Source organism: Dreissena polymorpha, chromosome 1 (assembly GCF_020536995.1).
Source record: "Dreissena polymorpha isolate Duluth1 chromosome 1, UMN_Dpol_1.0, whole genome shotgun sequence".
Lineage (NCBI taxonomy): Eukaryota > Metazoa > Mollusca > Bivalvia > Myida > Dreissenidae > Dreissena > Dreissena polymorpha.
Window position 1 is genome coordinate 143,355,048 of NC_068355.1, and position 21,043 is coordinate 143,376,090.

Sequence of the window (21,043 nt, forward strand, 5' to 3'; positions counted from 1 at the left end):
TTGTAAAAATGCATGATCGAAGGGTCACCAGATAAGCATAAACAGGGCCAAATGTTATAAAATAGCGCTGTTTAATCGACACTTGTTATGTTCCTTGCATTAAGATATTCATCATATTGCCAATAATGTTAGCATGCAAACAATTACTAAGATAATTAATTATCACATTTGGCCAGGTCAGCCCATGTTCACAGTCAAGTGTGGCTACTAGAAACATAACAACATTTGGCAGCCTCTTATTTTTACTCGCAAGCCTTGGTGTTGGTTGATCACTACGTTTTATGAATCGCCTTTCACTAACATAGTGACTTTTACCACCAGGGGATTAGGACGAAGTGACGAATAAAACCAATCTGAGTGAATTGGACATTTATTTCGTAAACTTTAACAAAACAATAACATCTTCCTTCTACCCTGCTGGGCAAGCAAGAATAACCGCCTTATTACTTGTAAACGCAAAAAAACATACATGAAGGTACACAATAAAAGGCATACATAAAATCATACATGAGAAGGCAAGAAAACATGATAGGCAAAATAAACAGAATTATAACTGCATAAATCTGCATGACAATGTTAAAGGCCTAAATCAAAAGCACACATAGAAGGCAACATGAATGCAAAAATAATTATATGTGTATATAATAACTATATAGCGGAGGCGGAATGGATGTATGATATTATTCAAGTGACTTTCTGCTAACAGCCTTCTCTAAGACTGCGAGAAGAGCGCTTTTATTTGTCTGCGAAAGGACGCTAGGCGCGGGTAACGTGACTCCGATCCAAGAGCCGGATTGGCTGACCAGTTATGCAAATTTGTTGACCAGCAAATTGGCTGACCAGTTATGCAAAATTAGGCAACCTATTGGCACAATTCCCATCCGCCTCGCGTTATTACATTTCTAAGAACCAAGTTCGATTCATAAAACCTGTTATGTGTGCATAACATTTCATTTATGAATCGCCTTTCACTAACATAATGACTTTCACAACCAGGGGATTAGGACGAAGTGACGAATAAAACCAATCTGAGTGAATTGGGCATTTATTTCAAAATGTCGTAAACTTTAACAAAACAATCACATATTCCTTCTCCTGGGCAAGCAAGAAAAACCGCCAAACGTGAAACGACGTTTCACGCCCGCCCAGCTGGAACCCCCGGTGGTATTAAGAGATACAGCTTAAGAGCCGTATAGAACAGATCGAAACTCTGATGGAACAAATTAACTACAGTTCTATAAGAGAATGAATATATAGAAATGTACATAACTAAAAGGCTATCAGAATAACATAATTGTTTATGTTCTTATATATACCGGCTAAGAAATAAATTACAATGAAAAACTAATACAATGATTGTTCTCTAATGCTAAATCACAATGGGGTTAATATCTCAAGTATATTTAGTATTATTCACATAGCGAGTACAACTAAATCACTGCATACTCCTGCATAAACATAGTGGGGCTAAAAAATCGACATAGCCGGCAGACACACACGTAACCACCGATTCTAGTGTACAAAACATAATAAAGATGCTGTTTTACAAGTTGTTGCAACCAATTCATGTGCACAACCAGATAAACGGGAAAGAAAATGAATTCCTTGTTGGAACAAAAGAAGACCACTGCTTAATCACAGTGGGGCTATTTGACCAACAAGGGCTTGAACATAAACAGCATATATGAAATTCCTGCAAGCGCAAGCTCATCTTTTAAATATGCCCCACTCTCAAATTCATCAACTAGGTCGTTGGCGCTCCAACGCGTACAAAAAAATACATCAGAGTTAAGCCATTGGCCGTCTAAGGCATTGCTCTTTGATTCCATGAATTCTACCCAAGACATATGGTGTGCCGATCCTTATACATGTATATAGAGTTTCATGAGTGCCATACTGTAATAAAGCGGGTGGCATACTTTAAATTCATATGCTGTTTTTGTTCATTTCCCTGTTGTACACAAGCCCCACTGTGATTAAGGAGGGGTCTACTTTTGTTTCAACAGGAGTTTCATATGCTGTTTTTGTTTATGCCCTTGTTGTGCAAAGGCTCCACTGTGATTAAGCGGGGGTCTATTTTTGTTTACAAAAACAACTTATCACAACAAAGTTTTTTTTTGTTAAAACTTAGGTATCTATATCTTTTGTACCTTTATTATTGCTCTTTGTCGAATTATGTAAAAACGCATTTATATCTCATTTTTGATACCATCGTCAGAGTATTTATTGCTGGTAAAGTAAGTAATACAAAAGGATAAAGATAATAATGTGATACTTATATTTTAATTTTGTCTGCCCTTCTTTAAAAATCAACAGTACTAGATAGCACCGACAATTAATATTTAAACAGATCAATACAAATATTCAATTCAAGCAATAGTGTATATAATACTGTTTGATGTTTTATGTTTGTGTTTTTATTGAGGTAGCTATATGACATGTATGGGTACCTATATTTATGCTCTGTGTCATATCTTTAAAACATGTTCTTATATCTCAGTTTTAAAATAATCAGTATAGTCTATGGTTCTATTATAATCAGTTCAATAACATGTAAACATTTTAATAATTAACTGTAAAAAGTAATAAATAAAAAACAGTATTTTTCCATCCATATATTTACAATAATTCTTACTGAACCCTTGAAAAAGAACATTTGTACAATGTCGTATTTTAGACAATTTTGCTACAGGTTTAAATATCTAAACATATATCATGATGTATTTGTCGGTAAAATGTATTAAAGGTCGTTTTTTATATGTTTGACAATAGTGTATTTCGGACCAAGTTATACAAATATATTATATAATGTTGACATTTTTGGTCAAAAGCAACTCAACGAAACATTTTAAATAATCGATTATAATCTGTATCGATTGTTATAATTTTCTCATTTTCGATTCTGTCACTTTGCTTACTTTTGGAGGGGATGAAAGACGCCATGTCAGTTTATAATATTTTTTATAAATATTGTAAGTTTCAAGTGGTTGGTACTTGCTATATTGTTGTGAGTATGAAAAACGATTGCAATGTATTGTTTACTATGTACATCTGATTTGGTTTAGGTAAATAAAATACCAATATATTAGTATTCAGCGATTATTCAAAGTGGAAGCAAGTTGTACGGTTCACCTTTACAACGATAGAATTCACATATATTAGCACAATAATAGATGTTTTTCATTGTGTTGTATATATGATCAATATAATTTTCGTCGCTTGAGTTTACAAAATTAGAAGAATGCAATGTAATGATTAATGAACACTCAGTCGCACTGAAAGTGTGCACGAGGAAATTGAGTGCGTTTGAGGTACGCGGCCACGTGGTGCTTTTTTGGCTTGTTCAAAAAACAAAAACAAAAAATGGACTCACTTAGTAAAGAAAACAGCAGTTGTGATGATGTCAATCCCATGCAATCACAATTGAAGGAAATTTTAGCGGAATTATCCAGTTTGAAGAAAGATGTGCCTGTTAATTCTTGTTCAATTTCTGAAATAAAAATCTGAAGACTGACAATGACATAAAATGGCGATTTGAAAGATTTAGACTTCAGTTCAGTTTTAATAATGAGCTGTTGGAGATAGTAAAACTCTTCATGGGCGATAGACAACAGCAAATCAAAATATTGAAGAGAACAGTTGCAAGAATTGACAGAAATTTTTCACAAAAGAAACAAACCTATCAGAATAGCGGATACTTCGGAGGGAGGATGGGAAACTGTGAGGCAGTATGAAACAAATCCCGTTGCTAGTGACAGCGAGTACGAGACAAAAATCCGTAAGGCTGAGGGGAGAGCTCTACAGAAAAAGCGGTCGTCTAAGAGCAAGGTGCGCGACAACGTTGGAAATCGTTTTTCTACGCAATGTGTACTTCCGCAAGGCGGCGGAAGAGGTCGTTTACGTCCGAATGGGTATTTTGGGAATACTTCCGGTGTCGGAAATGGAGCTGCATCCGGTTCCGTATACGGGGTTTCCACCGAGTTTACCAGAGCATTTGCCCCAGACCCCTGTTTTGCATGCGGAGAGACAACCCAGTTCCGGCGAAACTGCCCACATGTCAGAGCCGTTACGGCGTCGCAGGAACTTCGATTTCTCGAAATTTAATGCTCGTTGCTAGGCCAAGAATCCATCAAAGATGAGTGTAATTATAATTTGTTAATTCATGTCTTTTATAAATATGAGCAATGTCAAAAAGAATCATTTGCATTTTTGGCGTGAAATTGGTGCACACGATTTCGTTATAGACGTTATACAAAATGGCTATAGAATTCCACTGTATACAGAGCCGAACAAAATATATTGTAAGAATAATAAGTCTGCTCTTTTAGGATCTGATTTTGTTTGTAAAGCTTTAAATGATTTGTCAGATAGGTGTTTAATTGAAAAGTGCATCGGTGCCCCATTTGTCGTTAATCAGTTAACCGTTTCGGTTCATAATAACGGCAAAAAACGTCTGGTATTGCATTTAAGAAAGGTTAACAGACATTTATGGAAGCAGTCAGTTACGTATAAAGATATTACAATTGTTTTGAATCTTATACAGAAAGATTCCTTTATGATAAAATTTGATTTGACAAGTGCTTAACATTGTATTCAGATTTACAGGCCTCATACGAAATATTTGGGATTTTCCTGGTTTGACAATGGAGGTAACCATGTGTAATATAAGTTTTTGGTTTTGCCTTTTGGTTTATCGTCCGCTTGCTATATATTAACTAAACTATGTCGATCATGGTCACACAGTGGCGAGGTGAGAGGGCGCTTGTCACAATATTTTAGATGATGGTCTCGGATAAGGTATCACGTGTGAAAGGGCTTTGGCATTAGGTCTACAATTAAAATCGGATATATCGAATTCTGGTTTTATTTCAAATGTGAAGAAGTGTATTTGGGATCCAGTGCAAAACATTTAGTATTTGGGTAACGTTTTAAACACTTTCTTTGGCACTATTTTTATACTAGATCGACGTTTGATTAAAGCTCGTTCAAACATATCGGAGCTGATTGTTTCCAGTGGTAGAAACACGAGAATTCCTGTTCGAAATGTTGCAAGTACGGTTAGGCAGTTAATTTCCATGTCTATTGTTATAGGAAATGTGAGTCAAATAATGACAAGACATTAAAGTTCAGACATTTTAAATGCACGTCATTGGGATTTATTTATTAACTGGAGTAATGAGAGTAGAGAACAACTTGCCGCATAATTTACCTCTGTTGAATGAGAAGCGATTTGCGTAATCAAGTGCTTGTACTAGTGTTTTCAGACGCTATTGCCGTCGGTCATGTGGGATATGAAGTCAAAACGACAAATGGAGTTTCCCATGGTGTCTGGCCGAATGACAAATGTACACAATCTTCTACTTGGCGTGAATTAGTTGCTGTGTACAAAATGCGTTTGTCGTTAGGGCATTTGCTAAGCCATCAGAAAGTGAAATGGTTAACTGATAATCAAGGAGTTAAATCAATTGCTAAAAAGGGATTAATCAAAAGCGATTTGCAAGACTTTGCATACGGTATTTTTCATTTTGTATGAAACACTCAATATCGCTTGAAATGGAGTAGATTCCTAGAACTGAACATGATAAGGCAGATTATATGTCAACAATATCTGAATTTGATGATTGGAGTATATCTGATAAAATATTTTACATGATTGATTGAGATTCGGTAAACCAGTTCTCGATTGGTTTGCGTCATATTACAACACTTAACTACAACAGTTTTACTTAAGGTTTTGGAACCATTCTTGCTAGGAGGTTGATGCATTTTCAGAGGATTGGGGAACTAAATTTGGTTTATTTGTTCCTCCCATGGCTGTCATTCACAGAGTTATCAAGAAAATGCCTTATGACGGAGCAATTGGTATACTAGTGTGTCCTTGTTGGAAATCTTCACTGTATTGGTCGTTATAGTGTCGGAATGGGTTGTTTATCGATAAAGTTGTTGATTGGTTTGAAAATACGGATTTAAAATTTCGAATGATTGCGTTCAAGATTGATTTTCGTACATAAACACGAAAATCTAAAAGGTGGTATCACCTGTATATTGTGTTAAGCAATCATGTTATTTTCTTTAAACAGTTTATGTTGAAGGCGGTATCGCCAATATTTGATGATTGTTATTGCGATATCGCAATAATTACAGTCATGGTATTATTTGCTTTAAGCGGTTGATGTAGAAGGCGGTATCGCCAATATGTGATGATTGTCAATGCGGTATCGCAGGAATGACAAGGAAAATTTTGTTTGTATTTTATAGGAGGTCATATGACAGTCAAATAGCAGTGTTGCTTAAACAATGTAATGATTGCAATTAAAGATTTGTGAAACACAAGTCTGAATCGGCAATAATTGTCTTTAATATATCGTATGAACGATAAAATATAATAATATATCGTATGAACAATAAAATAGAATGTATGTTTTATAGTGGTTAGACAGTTGTTAAATATTATCTGTATTGATATATTATTTGTTCGTTTGTGACATTTAACATTTTATCTAAAAAAATTGATAGGGATATATTTTACTTGATATGTATATGGCTGTTTTCATTAAGAAAATGTTAATACGTTTATTTTTGCAGATTCATAGGGAAGGGGTTAGCGGCCTTCCGTATGTTTGGCGGAGAAAGTGTCTTTCCCCCCAGACCTTCTACGCCAGTCGCGCGCTCAAAGCACGTACACAAAATATCAAATTGCTTTCATGCGTTTTCAAAAGTGGGCATTGTGTAATGGGTTGGGGGGTGGGGGGTGGGGACACTTTACCCGCTAAGAATCTAGTAGTTGCTATTTATTTGGCATCTTTGTTTCAAACATGTAATACGCCATCTCATGTTATTGCAGCTTTCTATTAGATACAATGGTTTCATGAAATGTTCAGTTTAGATTCTCCAACGCGGTCAAAATTAGTTGTTAATACTTTGGAATCTGCTAAAAGAATTCTACCTCGCCCAAAGTATAAAAAAAGAACCAATCGATATCAGTATATTAAATAAAGTTAATGATTGTTTATAAACATGTAGTTTGCGATAAAAAAAATCAGCGTATTATATGTGCTTTTTTGAAAGCGTTTTCAGTTTTTTTGAGAATTTTACAATTGTTGAATATTTACGTTCGTGATATAATTTTTCACGATTCTTACATGGCTATATGTATAGAGGGAAGTAAGACAGATAAACATCGAGATGGTTCTTGGGTTATGATTGCAAAAACGAACACAAAGTTATGTCCAGTTGAGAATGTCAGAAAATTGATACATTGGTGTAAGTTATCCGATGAGGATTATGTATTGTGTAATATATGTTTTACTCATCAAGGTAAGATTGTCAGGAAGACAAGCAGAAAGATGTCTCATACAAATCATAGAGAGCTTTTTCTTGAAGCTTTAAAGCCTCGTGTGAAGGTTGTTTCTAGATATTGTTTTCATTCGCTTCGATCAGGAGGTGCTACTCTTGCAGCAAATAATGGTTTTAAAGACAGGCTTTTTAAAAGACATAGATGATGGGTTAGCGACAGGGCTAAAGATGGTTATATAAAAGATAATGTTCATGAACGCTTCTCTGTGTCTGCAAGTCTTGGGATGTAATTATACGTTTATTATGACTTGGTTTTCTATATGCATATAGTTGTTTAATTAATTAATTTTTTGATTAAGTATTGTATAGACGAATATATTTTTTTATTACTACAATGTCCCGTTCTTTTTGTTCAGTTGACTGTCCAGGTGCTTTACCAAATACAGAAAATGTATTGAAAATTATATAAGTCTTGTTTTGTTTATGGGACTATATTGATGATATATCAGAATGAATGCAGTGGTATTTAAGGATTTATATGTTAATTGTTGTATGGATAGTTTACTCTTTTGAATGCTGCTTTATATCCAAATTACTCAAGACAAGCCAGGTATGCCGATACTTTGATAACATATGGCACTTCCATAACGGCGAACAACAAATGCCACGCGCGAGAGGAGAGTTCTTCAACATTGTTGCATGTATGGTCAGTTTATTCGGTTTTCAGACACGGGACATTGTTTGGTCGATTAATGGTATAGCATTTGGTATTGCGAAGAAAGAACTTGCAGAAAAACGGTGGATACTTAAAACAACCATAACATTCCTAAGATACTTATCATGAATTGGATGATCAGTACATATTTCAACAAAATAAAAATACTTAGAAATAAACCAAGAACGTGCTTTCTTTGCGAAATAAAAGCTCAATAATATCCATTAATGTTACAACATGTTACATTTTAGTTTACTAACGTTATTGAGAAAATTCACATGTTTAAGGAGTCGGATGCCAAATTTTCATGGCCACTTGCTTCACTGATCATCTCAATGACAATGACAATTCCATTCCCGATTAGTCGACACTTTTAACCAGACATAACGCACTCTTTTTAGTGAATCATAAATGCAGAATTCGCTGGTATATACTGTTAAAGTAAGCAGGCAATTCATAAAAATGTAAGTACTGAAGTAAATTAAAAACGCATTACCAAAACATTGTCGTATCCCGTTGGAATATGATTATGTATAAATGTGAAAGATACATGTGAAACTAATTCGATATGTCTAATGTGAACCGTCTGTATGACCATATATTTTCCAGTTTTCGAGTCACCCAACCGCCAGATCTTCGCATACTTCAAGAGCGTAAAAATGTTAACTAACGTTTCTTGTATCGGTTGATCTAAAGCATGTAAAATTATGTCATATTATAGGTACTAAGGTCGTTTACTTATATATGAGAGAGTATGTCACGAAACACCACTCTGCTAAAACTGGGAGTTAAAGATAAATATCAGCAGCGATGCAGTTCCGTAGTTCTGTTAGCTCAACCAATAAAGTGATATAGAGTCAGGTGAATCGCACTTCGAGCTTACGTTATTATCTTTGTGTAAAAGTAAAAGCTCCCCAAAAGCAGAGCTGAAGATAAAAGGAGTTTTCAATACTCTTATTAATTGTGTGGCTACGCATTACTATTGTCCTGATGATGCGATTCTAATGAGCACCAACTGCATAGGATTTTATGAAGAACAAAGGTGTATTTGCCTCTTAAAGACCCCCTTCGCTCCTGTTTTGTAGAGCCCTGCTAGAAGTAAATTTAAACACGATGGTGTTGATCCATATGATCCGTTGTATTTTCATCTCTATGAATCTCAATTTACCACTAAAAATAAGATCATTTTGTGGACAATTATTTCCGGTCGTCACTTGAAATATATTTCTTCAGAAATAAGCATTTTAATCTTACTTAAAAATTGCAATTACACTATTAATATTATTAATTAACAGAATGTGATTTGTTTTAACGAACAACGCCGTTTGTTGTATTTCACATGTGTTTGAATTTAGAGGGCACACGAACAATCTTAAAACTTAGATATTAATGCATTACCGAGATACATTAATTGTCATTTGAAAGATTTTACGGCAGATTTGTAAACCCAACGGATAGAACCGTGGATTTCTGTTAAATGACGGAACAAGCATATGCATGCGTGTTTGAATTGTTTCAGTTAGAACTGGCTAAACAGTCGGTAAATGTATATAGTAAATATTAATGTACTGAAAAGGTGTGTGGTATAGGCTGCCAAAATACTAACCTGGTTTGGAAAATAAACGGTGATCTACAATAGGTATTGGTAATCGAATACAGGCTGAATACGTAGCAGTCGTCAGGGGTTGCACTTGAGCAATTTTGGTTATAATTAATTAGGCAGATACATCTTAAGCGAGCAAACATAGCGTTTCATAATTCTGAAATAAAAGCACCAACCGTTTTAATAAAAACGATCGGAATCGTTTTAAGGTATATTTCACGTCGGAAAAGGGCATAACATATTTGAAGCCTTGTCAAAAAATAAAAACGAGGTAAGCAGTTTTGATAACCACTTGGTCAACAAAGTAGACGAGATAATATTGAGGAAAATTATGAAGGGTGGAACAGAGAATCAACGTCAGCATATTGTACATATTAAACTATATTGTAGTGATATTATTTATATTAGCGCATTTGTTTGTTGATTCATGTGATCGAAATACTCAAACAGTGTTTTATGAGTGTGAGTTTGCACCATCATATTATTGTACACACGTTTGATAATCATATAAGAATTGGATTGGATCAACATCATTTAACTATTTTCAAAGTACACATGCATATGAAGCAATCGTTTAGTAACAGAACGCCGGTTTTCGGTTGTTAAATATGTACAGAATATGAAAGCCTTAACGTTTTACAAATTCGTTAAACAATGCATTGTAAAACAATAATTTAAATGGGCATATTTTTATGTCACCTACGTTGAAACACAACAAAAGCAATACACTTTCCTTCAAAAGAGTATTACTGTTGGAACAAGGACATAACACGTTTACAAAATAGTGAGCGTTTCTTCAAATGCACTCACTAATTGCTCATGATATTTTACATATAACTCATAATTGGTTAAACAGATTGAACTATTTGAATAATTGATATGGAACAACGTTTAACGACTTGTTTGGTAAACCGGAGAAATATGATAAATAATGACTTCAAGGAGAAAAATTAAAAACCTTTTCCGTAAAAATTAATCTCAATAAAGCTGTGAAAGAAAAAATGACACACAACTAACCCTCAAGTAGATGTTCTATAATACTGTGTGATTCTATTTGAACTGTCTTTTCATAATTAAAATACCACTATTGTCACACGGAGAGCAAAATAGTATGGTCGTTACATATAACTTCTGTATGATGTTCCACTATGGAAAATCAAAATTGATTATACGAATGAACTACTAAAAGAGTATCATACTTTAAGTTTCTTATACAATATTACGTCTAATGTAAGTGTATATACTTTTTTGAACTTCAATGAAACCTCAAATAGAATTGGAACTTTAATGCCAAAACTTATTAAAGTTGATGTGTTCAAAATGTACACGTTGTCTTTAACTGAACTATAAAAATGAACATTTTTAACATAGCAATTGATCTGCAATCATTCACTCTGAATAAAATTATTAAGACAACGCTTGACTTTAGCTTGATTTAGTATTTTTCTTTCTATTTTGTAAATGAATTGAAATTGTGGAAGGGTGTGTACCACTAGCCTGCATAACAATGTAATGTACATGAAGAAGGGCAGAATAGGTTTTCGAAGTGTTCTGTATTGCAATTGCAATATTGCTGATTGTTCCTGTATTTGCACGACGATGATCTGAAATATTACTATATGATGCGATATACTTAAATCTGTTTGTATACAGAAGGGATGTAGTTTACACTTGTTCGTAATTTCATTGCATCGTTTTCAAAAAGTTTAAACTCTGTTGCTCCGGTCCCCTTCCTACTATTGAGTTATGAAATGTTAATGAAATTGAATGCGTTTTAATTCCCTGTTATTATTTGTTAAATTGAGTTGCAATGTTATGAGGTTAAAGTTCATTTAAAAATATATTTATCATGAATATTGCTGGGCCAAGTGTGAGGTTGAGCGCTAAAAAACTTGTTTAAACCCCCACTGCTGTGCATTGACCTTTTCAAGGCGGTGACCTCAGATTTATTCTTCAATATGTGTATTTTATTTCGTATTGTGTTGGTTCCTACTGTTTTGAAAATTGGTCACTTAACTTATATAAACCAGCACATTGTATATAATAAAAATGCAATATTGCTCAAGCAGCTGGAGTTTCAATACTGTATATTGTCCATAAAGCCATCGTTAGGCTACATATCGCAGCCGTCTTATTTTATAATGTAGCCTGATAGTATTGCCAGTTACACGTGTCTTTTTAATTATTTGACACTCTGTGAGGTCATTTATGCATAATTGAATCACATAAACACATACTTTGCGTTTCAAGAATGCATATATTTTAATTAAACAGTTTGCAAAGTGCTTAACAGTAAAATAAATAGTTGATGTGATAACATAGCCGGTACCTAATATGAGCAGAGTTCAGCACTTGACTCTTGGTCTCTTCATTACACATTTCTTGAAGTCAAAGGCACTTACAAACGTTGGACTCTTCTTATTGATTCACTAACTTAGATGAAACCAGATGGATGTGGAACAGTTGTGGAACCTGCTTTCAACAATTTAAAGGCAACGAGAAAAAAGATATCGAAGCAATAAGGCAATTGTTTTAGAATACCTTCAAAGTGTGGAGAGATGTCTATAAATACAAAACATTAAAATGACAATTTATGTATATTTCCCCTCACTTTATAATTAAAGCAATCCAAAATTCCAATATCGGCGCCACAAGTACTGGAGCTCATAGAAACAATAAATCTGTCTGTTTTGGTGACTAGTTTTGAATTTATTCTTGTTTTGAAAAGCTACATTCAATTAAAAGTATAATACTTAAACAATTTTGAAGTTTCTAAAATATGGGTCCGTTATCCTAGAAGTGTTTTATATATGATTTGGCTGTTAATGAAAGAAAGATATAAACCTTCGGATATATCAATTGGTGAGTAATGAAAGGCAAATATAAACTGTTATATATATGATTTGGTCAGTTATGAAGGCAGACATTAACCTTTGAATATATGATAGGGTCTGTAATAAAAGGCGGAACTGAACTGTTGTATAACTGATTTGGTTAGTACTGAAAGGCAGACCTCAACTGATGAATATATGATTTTGTCGGTAATGAAAAACAGAAAACAATTTTGATTTGTTCGAGAGTCGTTAAGATTTGTCGGGCATTCGTTTGGGTCCATTATTGTGCTGACTCTTTCATTGTATTACTGTAAAATCAAGCCAATTGCTATAGTCAATGTAACTCAAAATCAAAACATTCGTAGACTAAACGAACACATATCTTATTACTATTGTATACCAAAGAGCATTTAATCTGAATATTGTTAGTTGCTATCACTCACCTGTATAGGTCAGTAGGGCTGTAGTTTTCTTGCGCACTGTATGTTTGTTAACACTATGATTGTAATGCATATTCTTTCGCTGCTTTGATGACATTATATAAACTTAATCATCGCTTCTATGTTTATCATAACAGTCTGCTTGTCCTTATTGTGTATGTTTTTTAGATAAAAGGCCATTAGCCTGCACATTTCCATTGGTATTAACTATACATATACATATATATTTCATATCTTTAAAGACATTAACTGTTAACACAGATCGTAATATGTCACGGGATATTTTGTTCCTATCTTTAAAGGGATCTTTTCACGTTTTGGTAAATTGACAAAATTGAAAAAAGTTGTTTCACATTCGCAAATTATGTTATCATCTTTGTGAGAAAACAGTAGTACTGAACATTTACCATGGTCTAATATAGCCATTATATGCATCTTTTGACGATTTACAAACCTGAAAATTATAAAGCGTCGCAACGCGAAACGATTGAAGAATTTGGAGAGTTCTGTTGTTGTCGTTTTATTTTGTGAAACTACGAAGATTGCTTATATAGAGTATTAAATACGTCTCAAATATATGCTTGGCAGGATGGCCGAGCGGTCTAATTGGATTTTTCTCCAGGACTCCGGGGGTCACTGGTTCGATCCCTGCTGCGGGCTACTTTTTTTCCTTTTTTAAAATTTATTCTTGATTTTTTTACTCTATCTTTTTAGATCCAATGTTTACATTTATCAATATAATGCATTTAATGACAAACTTCAAAACATGCCAAAATCTGTGGAAAGGCCCCTTTAAGGTAGCGCCACTGTAATGGGCACCTTTCCAAATATAATATAATGTATTATTTTCTTAATCAGCATCATTTCACTGAACTATATGCACATTTTTAGGTAGGCTTTCCATGCTTTTTAAAACAATATACTGATTTTTTCAAAACCACCCCCACGCTCGGCTTTTGTATAGTTTATTTGCACCCCTGGGTTATATGCAAGTTCTATAATTCATTCAGATTTCCAAATATGGGGATGCTGTTGATGTGTACAGATGCAGTACAGGTGTTTACAGTTTAAACAATATGAAATAAGTATTCGTATACAGACATTTATTTTTTTAACTTGTTTTCTATGGAAGAGCGCCATGAAATGTAAGTGGTTTCAGCCAAGTAGAAATTGGGTTGGTTAAAAACAAAGTGTCATAAAAGTCAATTTAGTATCAATTAAGTAACATTTTGAACGTAGTTTTTTAAATACACTATATACAGCAACAACACAAAGAAATAATTCAGATTCACCGTTTACTTGTTGAAATAAAAATACAAATGCAACATGCATGAATCGCATTTTCAGCAGTAAATCACCCAATTTAGCCATAACGTTGTCATAATTTTAAAAATTGAATAATGTGCATAAAAAGTGCAACTTATTTAACAATAAACAAAGCTTATATGCTATATTAAATCAAATTATTTAAGAAAAGAAATACAAGGCGTCGCAAAAGTATGCGTTGTCGGCAGGGTTCAAACCTGCGCGGGAAGATCCCAAAAGATTTCTAGTCTATCGCTTTAACCAGTCGGCCACGACAACTTCACATTAATACCTGCTTAAACTAGCTATCCATAAGTAAACAGGTAAAAAGGTTCTTCGATCTTAGAAGAAATCGCGGAAAATCATTTCGGTAGTAATATTTTGAACGTAGTTTTTATAGATACACTATATACAGCATCAATACAAATAAATTATAGACAGAACCTTAAGCATATGTTTATCAGATATCTGGTTAATAAGCGTGTGGGGTTGTTGTACATGTTATCATATGAATAAGTATTAAATATTAATGTCAAAGACCTATAAGACCTTTATCGTTTTATCTCGCGGCGGGGTCACGTGGTCAAGTAACCGATAAAATCACTCTGGATCAGCAGACGATATATTCCATAAATAAATCGGAGGAGTCCGGAGATAGCCGATGTATCACGATTGTGATCAGGTAGCGACGCGTCAGAAGCAAAGGCTACGAGTTTCGAACAAAATTATGCGAAAATGTTACGGCGCTATAGAAAGGCGGCTATAACTTGGTCAATAATGATCCGATTTTTATAAAATAAAGTTTCAGAAAAAAACATTAGTAATTATGCTTTAAAAATCTCGATTTTATTAAGCTAAAATAAGAATTTATAATGCCGCGATGGTTAAAGAAATTGCGCTATAAACATTTCCAAATCGCAGCGAGAATGCGGTTAAATAGTGTATTTGAAAAGCTTTTGCAGATGAAATATTATTGTGTACATTTTTATTTCTAACATATAAAACCATAAAAAAATAATATTATTTAAAAACGGATATATATATATTTATTTATATATATGGACATATAGATCTAGGCCTCTAATAAAAAAACATTACAGTATAATAAATGCTATGATCGTTCGATCCAAAAACGGTTTCAGTCGGACTTATTGCAACATTGATTCTGAAGATTTTTTATTCTCTGATTTTGATTTTTATTTTGATCTAATTCATGAGTTATAGGTTATTAGATTTGTGTTTGTAATATACAGTTTTTAATTCTTGTCATAATTAATAAAAGCTCTAAGTTTCCTTCACTAGGATTTCGCGAAAGAAAAACCAAACATATCACAAGCGTGTTTGTTGTCGGATCAATTAACGAACTGTAAAAGATGTTTTGTTTGTTTTTTTCTTGGGAATAAATTAAAAGAAGGGATCCTTACTGCAATTATCAGTTTACGTTTTTGATTGATTTGAATTGTGTGATCAGTGGCCGCGGCCGGCGAATTCATTCTTAAATTGTCATTGTGATGTCCAATTATGGTAAGTCTTTGTTGTAAATGTTTTAAATTTTAATATATTTGTTTGTAATAGTATGCAATAAACACGGTGAAATGCTGTATAAACATAAAACATGTTTGACGGCAGTTGTGTACAATAGGGTAAAATAGCTTAAAATTGTACCGACATAGTACGAGACCAGAATCCTTTAAAATGAATATTTCCATCCAGGTTTTTAATTTATACCTAGATTAACACCCCACCTAGCATAATTATCTTACTTTATAAAATTGAGATGAAAAATGACAGAGTTTTTCAAAACGAACCAAAACACGTTTGACGGCACGTGTGTACATTAAAACTGATTCATCCATAAAAGATTATTAAAACTGTACCAACATTGAACAAGGCCAAAATCCCTTAAAATGCATACTTTCATCCAGTTGTTTTCATACAAAGATTAACATATTACCTAGCAAACAAATCGTAAATCATGAATTTGAGATGAACAATGACAAAGTTTTTTACAAAGAACCAAAACACGTTTGACGGCATGTGTGTACAATAGGGTAAAAGAGCTTAAAATTGTACCAACATTGTACAAGGCCAAAATCCTTTAAAATGAACATTTTATTCCAGTTTTTTTAATTCATACCTAGATCAACATATCAACTAGCATACAAATCTGACTTCGTCAATTTGTGATGAAAAAAGACACAGTTTTTCAAAAAGAACCAAAACACGTTTGACGGCATTCGTGTACAACAGGGTAAAATAGCTTAAAATATTACCGAAATTGTACAAGGTCAAAATACCTTAAAATGCATACTTCATCAAGTTTTTTTAATTCATACCTAGATTAACAAATAACCTAGCATAAAAATCTTACTTCATCAATTTGGAATGAAAAATGACAATGTTTTCAACAACAAAAAAACTAACTTTATCATGTATTTTTTCCAATAGCTTGATTTTGTTTATTGATACACCTTATAGAACAAACGTGGAAATAAAGGTATTTATCCTGCCTCTGTTGCAAACATTGACCTAATAAAGCAGGGTCGGATAAAATTGTTGATCTCCGGCAGTACCTCAAGTGACCGCGATCTAACCGGAAGGATGTATTCCTAAGCGCCGATTTACATGTTCTAATATTTGACCTTTGTAATGTATTGGGACGCATCGTGATTGTTATCGTTATATTATATATCATCCTTTCTTTCTTCTTTAAAATAAAAATTACAGAACCAGCTTTCCGTATTTATCATTTTCATTTACTTGATTACGCAATTTATGACGTATCTAGTGTGACGTCAGTTCTCAGACGAAACATACTATCTAGTTTTTCTCAGGATTTTAGGTAAACCAATTTTGACATGGTGGTTTTCACAATATTTTTTTAAAGCATCGAACGAATCATAAACGTATTTCGGATTGTGTTTTTGTCATTCATAATTGTTAACTTCGATAGGAATACAATAATTCGCTACGACAGGATTACGATTTCGTAGATCGGGTTTGGGTCAGAGTGGTTAGCATTCGATACAAAACGCTATCGAAACATAGTGTGGTTTAAAAACATTTCGATAACAGGGATGGAAGAACAGGAAATAAATTTCGACAAAGGGAAGGAAGAAAGAAAACGGATCTGTATATCGTTGTAACTTTATTGTTATAAACAATGGATTAAAGTTGCCATTAAGGTAAATGCATTTAGTTTTTGTTTGCTGCTGCTTTTTTAACCAGGTTTTCCGAAGGAAAAAACTGGTTATTAGATTGGCGAATGCGGGCGGGCTGGCTGGCTGGCTGCGGGCTGGCTGGCTGGCTGGCTGGCGGGCTGGCGGGCGGGCGGATCAAGCTTGTCCGGGCCATAACTATGTCGTTCATTGTCCAGATTTTAAAATCATTTGGCACATTTGTTCACCATCATTGGACGGTGTGTCGCGCGAAATAATTACGTCGATATCTCCAAGGTCAAGGTCACACTTTGAGTTCAAGGTCAAAAATGGCCATAAATGAAGCTTGTCCTGGCCATAACTATGTCATTCATTGTGAGATTTTAAAATCATTGGCACATTTGTTCACCATCATGGGACAGTGTGTCGCACGAAAGAATCACGTCAATATCTCCAATGTCAAGGTCGCCACAACTAAAAATAGATTTTTTTTTAAAAACAACTTACAAAGGGGGTTAATTTTGTTTGTTCATTTCAAAAGTTCAGTTTGAGTTTTTCTCCCTTTAGCAGATTTTTTTTTTTACAATGAAAACCTGGTTTTGTGACAATTTTGTCCCTTGTTTTCTTGTATTTTGCCAAGAAAATATCACGTTCTCGATTCGTTTTTTTTATTTCTTCTCATATTTTCAAAAGGAAAGTATTAAAATGAACAGTTTAAAGCTGAACTATTTTTTTTACGTGACGTAATCGGTAGTTAGTCGGTCGTCAGGAATGTTGTGTACATGTAGAAGGCCCGACAGAATAATCATATTGTTAGTGTCAATTTATCATTTGTCTTCGATAAAATGTGTTAATGGTATGAAGCAGGATAAATCGAATACATGGTTGGTGCCGAGATGGAGAAAGTTTCTCCGATTTGGTCCGAAAAAGAAAAATAGTGCTCAATAAGGCTCGCCCTATTTTCTTTTTCTTAGGCCTCACCGGATAAAACTTGTCCATCTCGACATAAACCATGTATCTCCTATGTGTCCTACCATAGTCGGGACTGTGTGTTGACGCCAAATCACGTTATAAAAACAATTTATTTATAGCAGGTAAGTATTTAATTAATGAATGTTAAAACAATATGAGATGACCATAACGGTTTTAAAGCGGCGTGACTTGAATGGTACAACTATTGTCAATGTTTTGATCTTGTGAACTCTGCTTATCTTCACTTGAGCATGCAAAGTAAAATTTATCTAGTATGATGAAGACAAATATCCAGACGATTTTCGACGTAATTGTATTACAAGCGACGCTTGTAGATGACATATATGGTTTTCTAAACGTTGATATGTTGACCTGGTTGGTTTTTTCCCTGATTTAACGTGAGCTTCATATGGCCAAGTTAACGTTCTAACGATGTTTTCTTTAAAAGATTGAATCATATCTGTGGTTTCTATGTTGCATGTTAGTATTATAAGCATTGACATGTGGTCCTAGTTTATCGGTCCGAAATTTACCAAGATAATACCAAGATAATCAGTCATTAGGATTGAATCATACAGTAAGACATACATATACATCTACACAGTGTGTGGACATGTGATACAGATTCGAACACGCATTGCATTGATAACGTCAAACCTCAAACATTCCACCGATGGTCATCTAGATTAGGGCAATAGGGCAAACATGTGGCGTAAAGCGAGGTGACGATCTAAACCTTAACGTCTCACAAACTTGATGTATGTATGACCACTTACTAAAAACAACATACCGATGGCAATGCTATAAATCACGCAGCACAAAATGTCTCCTTTTGAAATTTGATCTGCTCGGGCGAACGATAATATTTGTTGAATGTATTCGCTTTTAATGTGAAATGTGTAGCTGAAACATTGAATGTAAAGTATTGCAAATACCTGTAAACGATGAAAAGCAAATAGCACGAATGTCGTAGAACACTTGTAAAACAAACTGGAATCTAATGTTATAGAGTGTTACTCAGAAATAATTATTTCAGACATGTGTAGGACTTGCGTTATCTTCCTTGTCTGCATGCATTCACTTGTATATGTTGAATGTGTGCTTTTGTGATGAGTTAATATGTTCGGAACAGTTTTTGACAGACTTAATGCGTAAATGATATAATAAGGGTCAAGTTATAATACATCCATATGTTGCATCTAGAGTTTTGCTTTTTAATTAGATATTCTGGCACAATCCATTAGACTGTGCAAAGTGAATTCATAAAAATATATGTAAATACAAACGTCCTAAGCATTTGCAAGTAAGTTAGATAGAACTTTGAATTGTATAACAATGACATTTCTCCGGCAAACCCATTTTATATAATAAAGCCAACATTGCAATATTACATTACAATATTTCACTTTTTGAGAGATCGATAACCAATCACATACGAACAAAAATAATAGAAGTAATAACGCAATTATAAATGCAACACAACAATATGGTTGCTGTGCACATTCATGTCGACTATGTATAATGCAAAACAGAAATATGAAGAAAAGGTTACATATTCATGCTTAGGTTTCTTCTGCTCAATAAGTTGTATCAACGATTGCTCTCCGATAAATAACCTAAAGAATGTGTTAAGTTGGACAACAAGTGATACATGACACTGTTCGTAAATCAGAATAATGAAAGGCAATACTTGTGTCAGTTATAAAATACAGAGAAATGAATTCATGTTTGTTGCATATCTCAAAGAGGACAGCACATTTGGTTTAACGCCTCAAATGTCCATATCGTGATACTACAACCATTAACGCACTCAGACTATTTAGCATAAGCAATGAATACACAATTATAAAATGAATATATGACGCATCTTCGGTAGGAATTCTCTGGTTTCTTATTTTAAAGTAACGGACGTGTATTGTCATAATGTAATACTGAAGCACCCACCGACGTATTGACATTTATTACGTGCAAAAGAAAAATGAGATTTATTAAGAATGTTGAATATAATATAATATAAAAACATTTTTGACAAAAAACACAAATACAATCGACAACGGATAAACAAACAGACGGGTTGATCTCTATAAATGTGGATATAATGATTAATAGGTTTAAAATTTATTGTGGGTATTCAAGACCTGATGATTACCGACAGCACGAATTCGTTATATTTAAACATATATAACACCGACAAATACGTTTAGTCCAATAAATCCGGGTACACGTATAACTTTATTAATCATGGTTTAAACCTACAGGTTGACATTGCAAACACACTTATTACAATATAAGATATCAAAGATAAATTACGATGACGGATGCAAATGTTTAAAACACTATCAAACGCAATACCATCAGGATTCACTCTAATTGGATTACCTATTCAAAGACAGGTCCATAAAAGCATATGTTCCGGTATATAAATTTAGTCAATTAACTAAACGGACGTTTTTCAGTAACAATTGGTAACAATGGGGCAATTAAAAAGCAATTCAAGTTTAATAATCCATTGGTTAAACTACACCACTCACTATTTGCACGACTGTACCATGATACTTCCTGACGAATTAAATATCTGTATGTGAAGGTTTGTTTCTTTTCAACATTTAACTGAGTTCTATCGTTTTGGCTCGGATGAATGACGATTGCCAGATGATGAAATTCAAACGATAATTGGTGATCGGGCGGGACTTGATTAGTGTATATTATTATTACTCATG

The 21,043-nt window shown here is 33.8% G+C and overlaps 1 protein-coding gene across 1 annotated transcript in view; it reads right to left on the reverse strand.

The window, feature by feature from the left end:
* Nucleotides 1-3,897: 3,897 nt before the first annotated feature.
* The window catches only part of LOC127855658 (uncharacterized), a 37,409-nt gene continuing 20,263 nt past the window's right edge, over nt 3,898-21,043 (reverse strand). The window contains exon 3 of the mRNA XM_052391442.1: nt 3,898-4,113. Within this exon, the coding sequence (XP_052247402.1) occupies nt 3,898-4,113 (216 nt within the window). The remainder of the gene's footprint in view (nt 4,114-21,043) is intronic.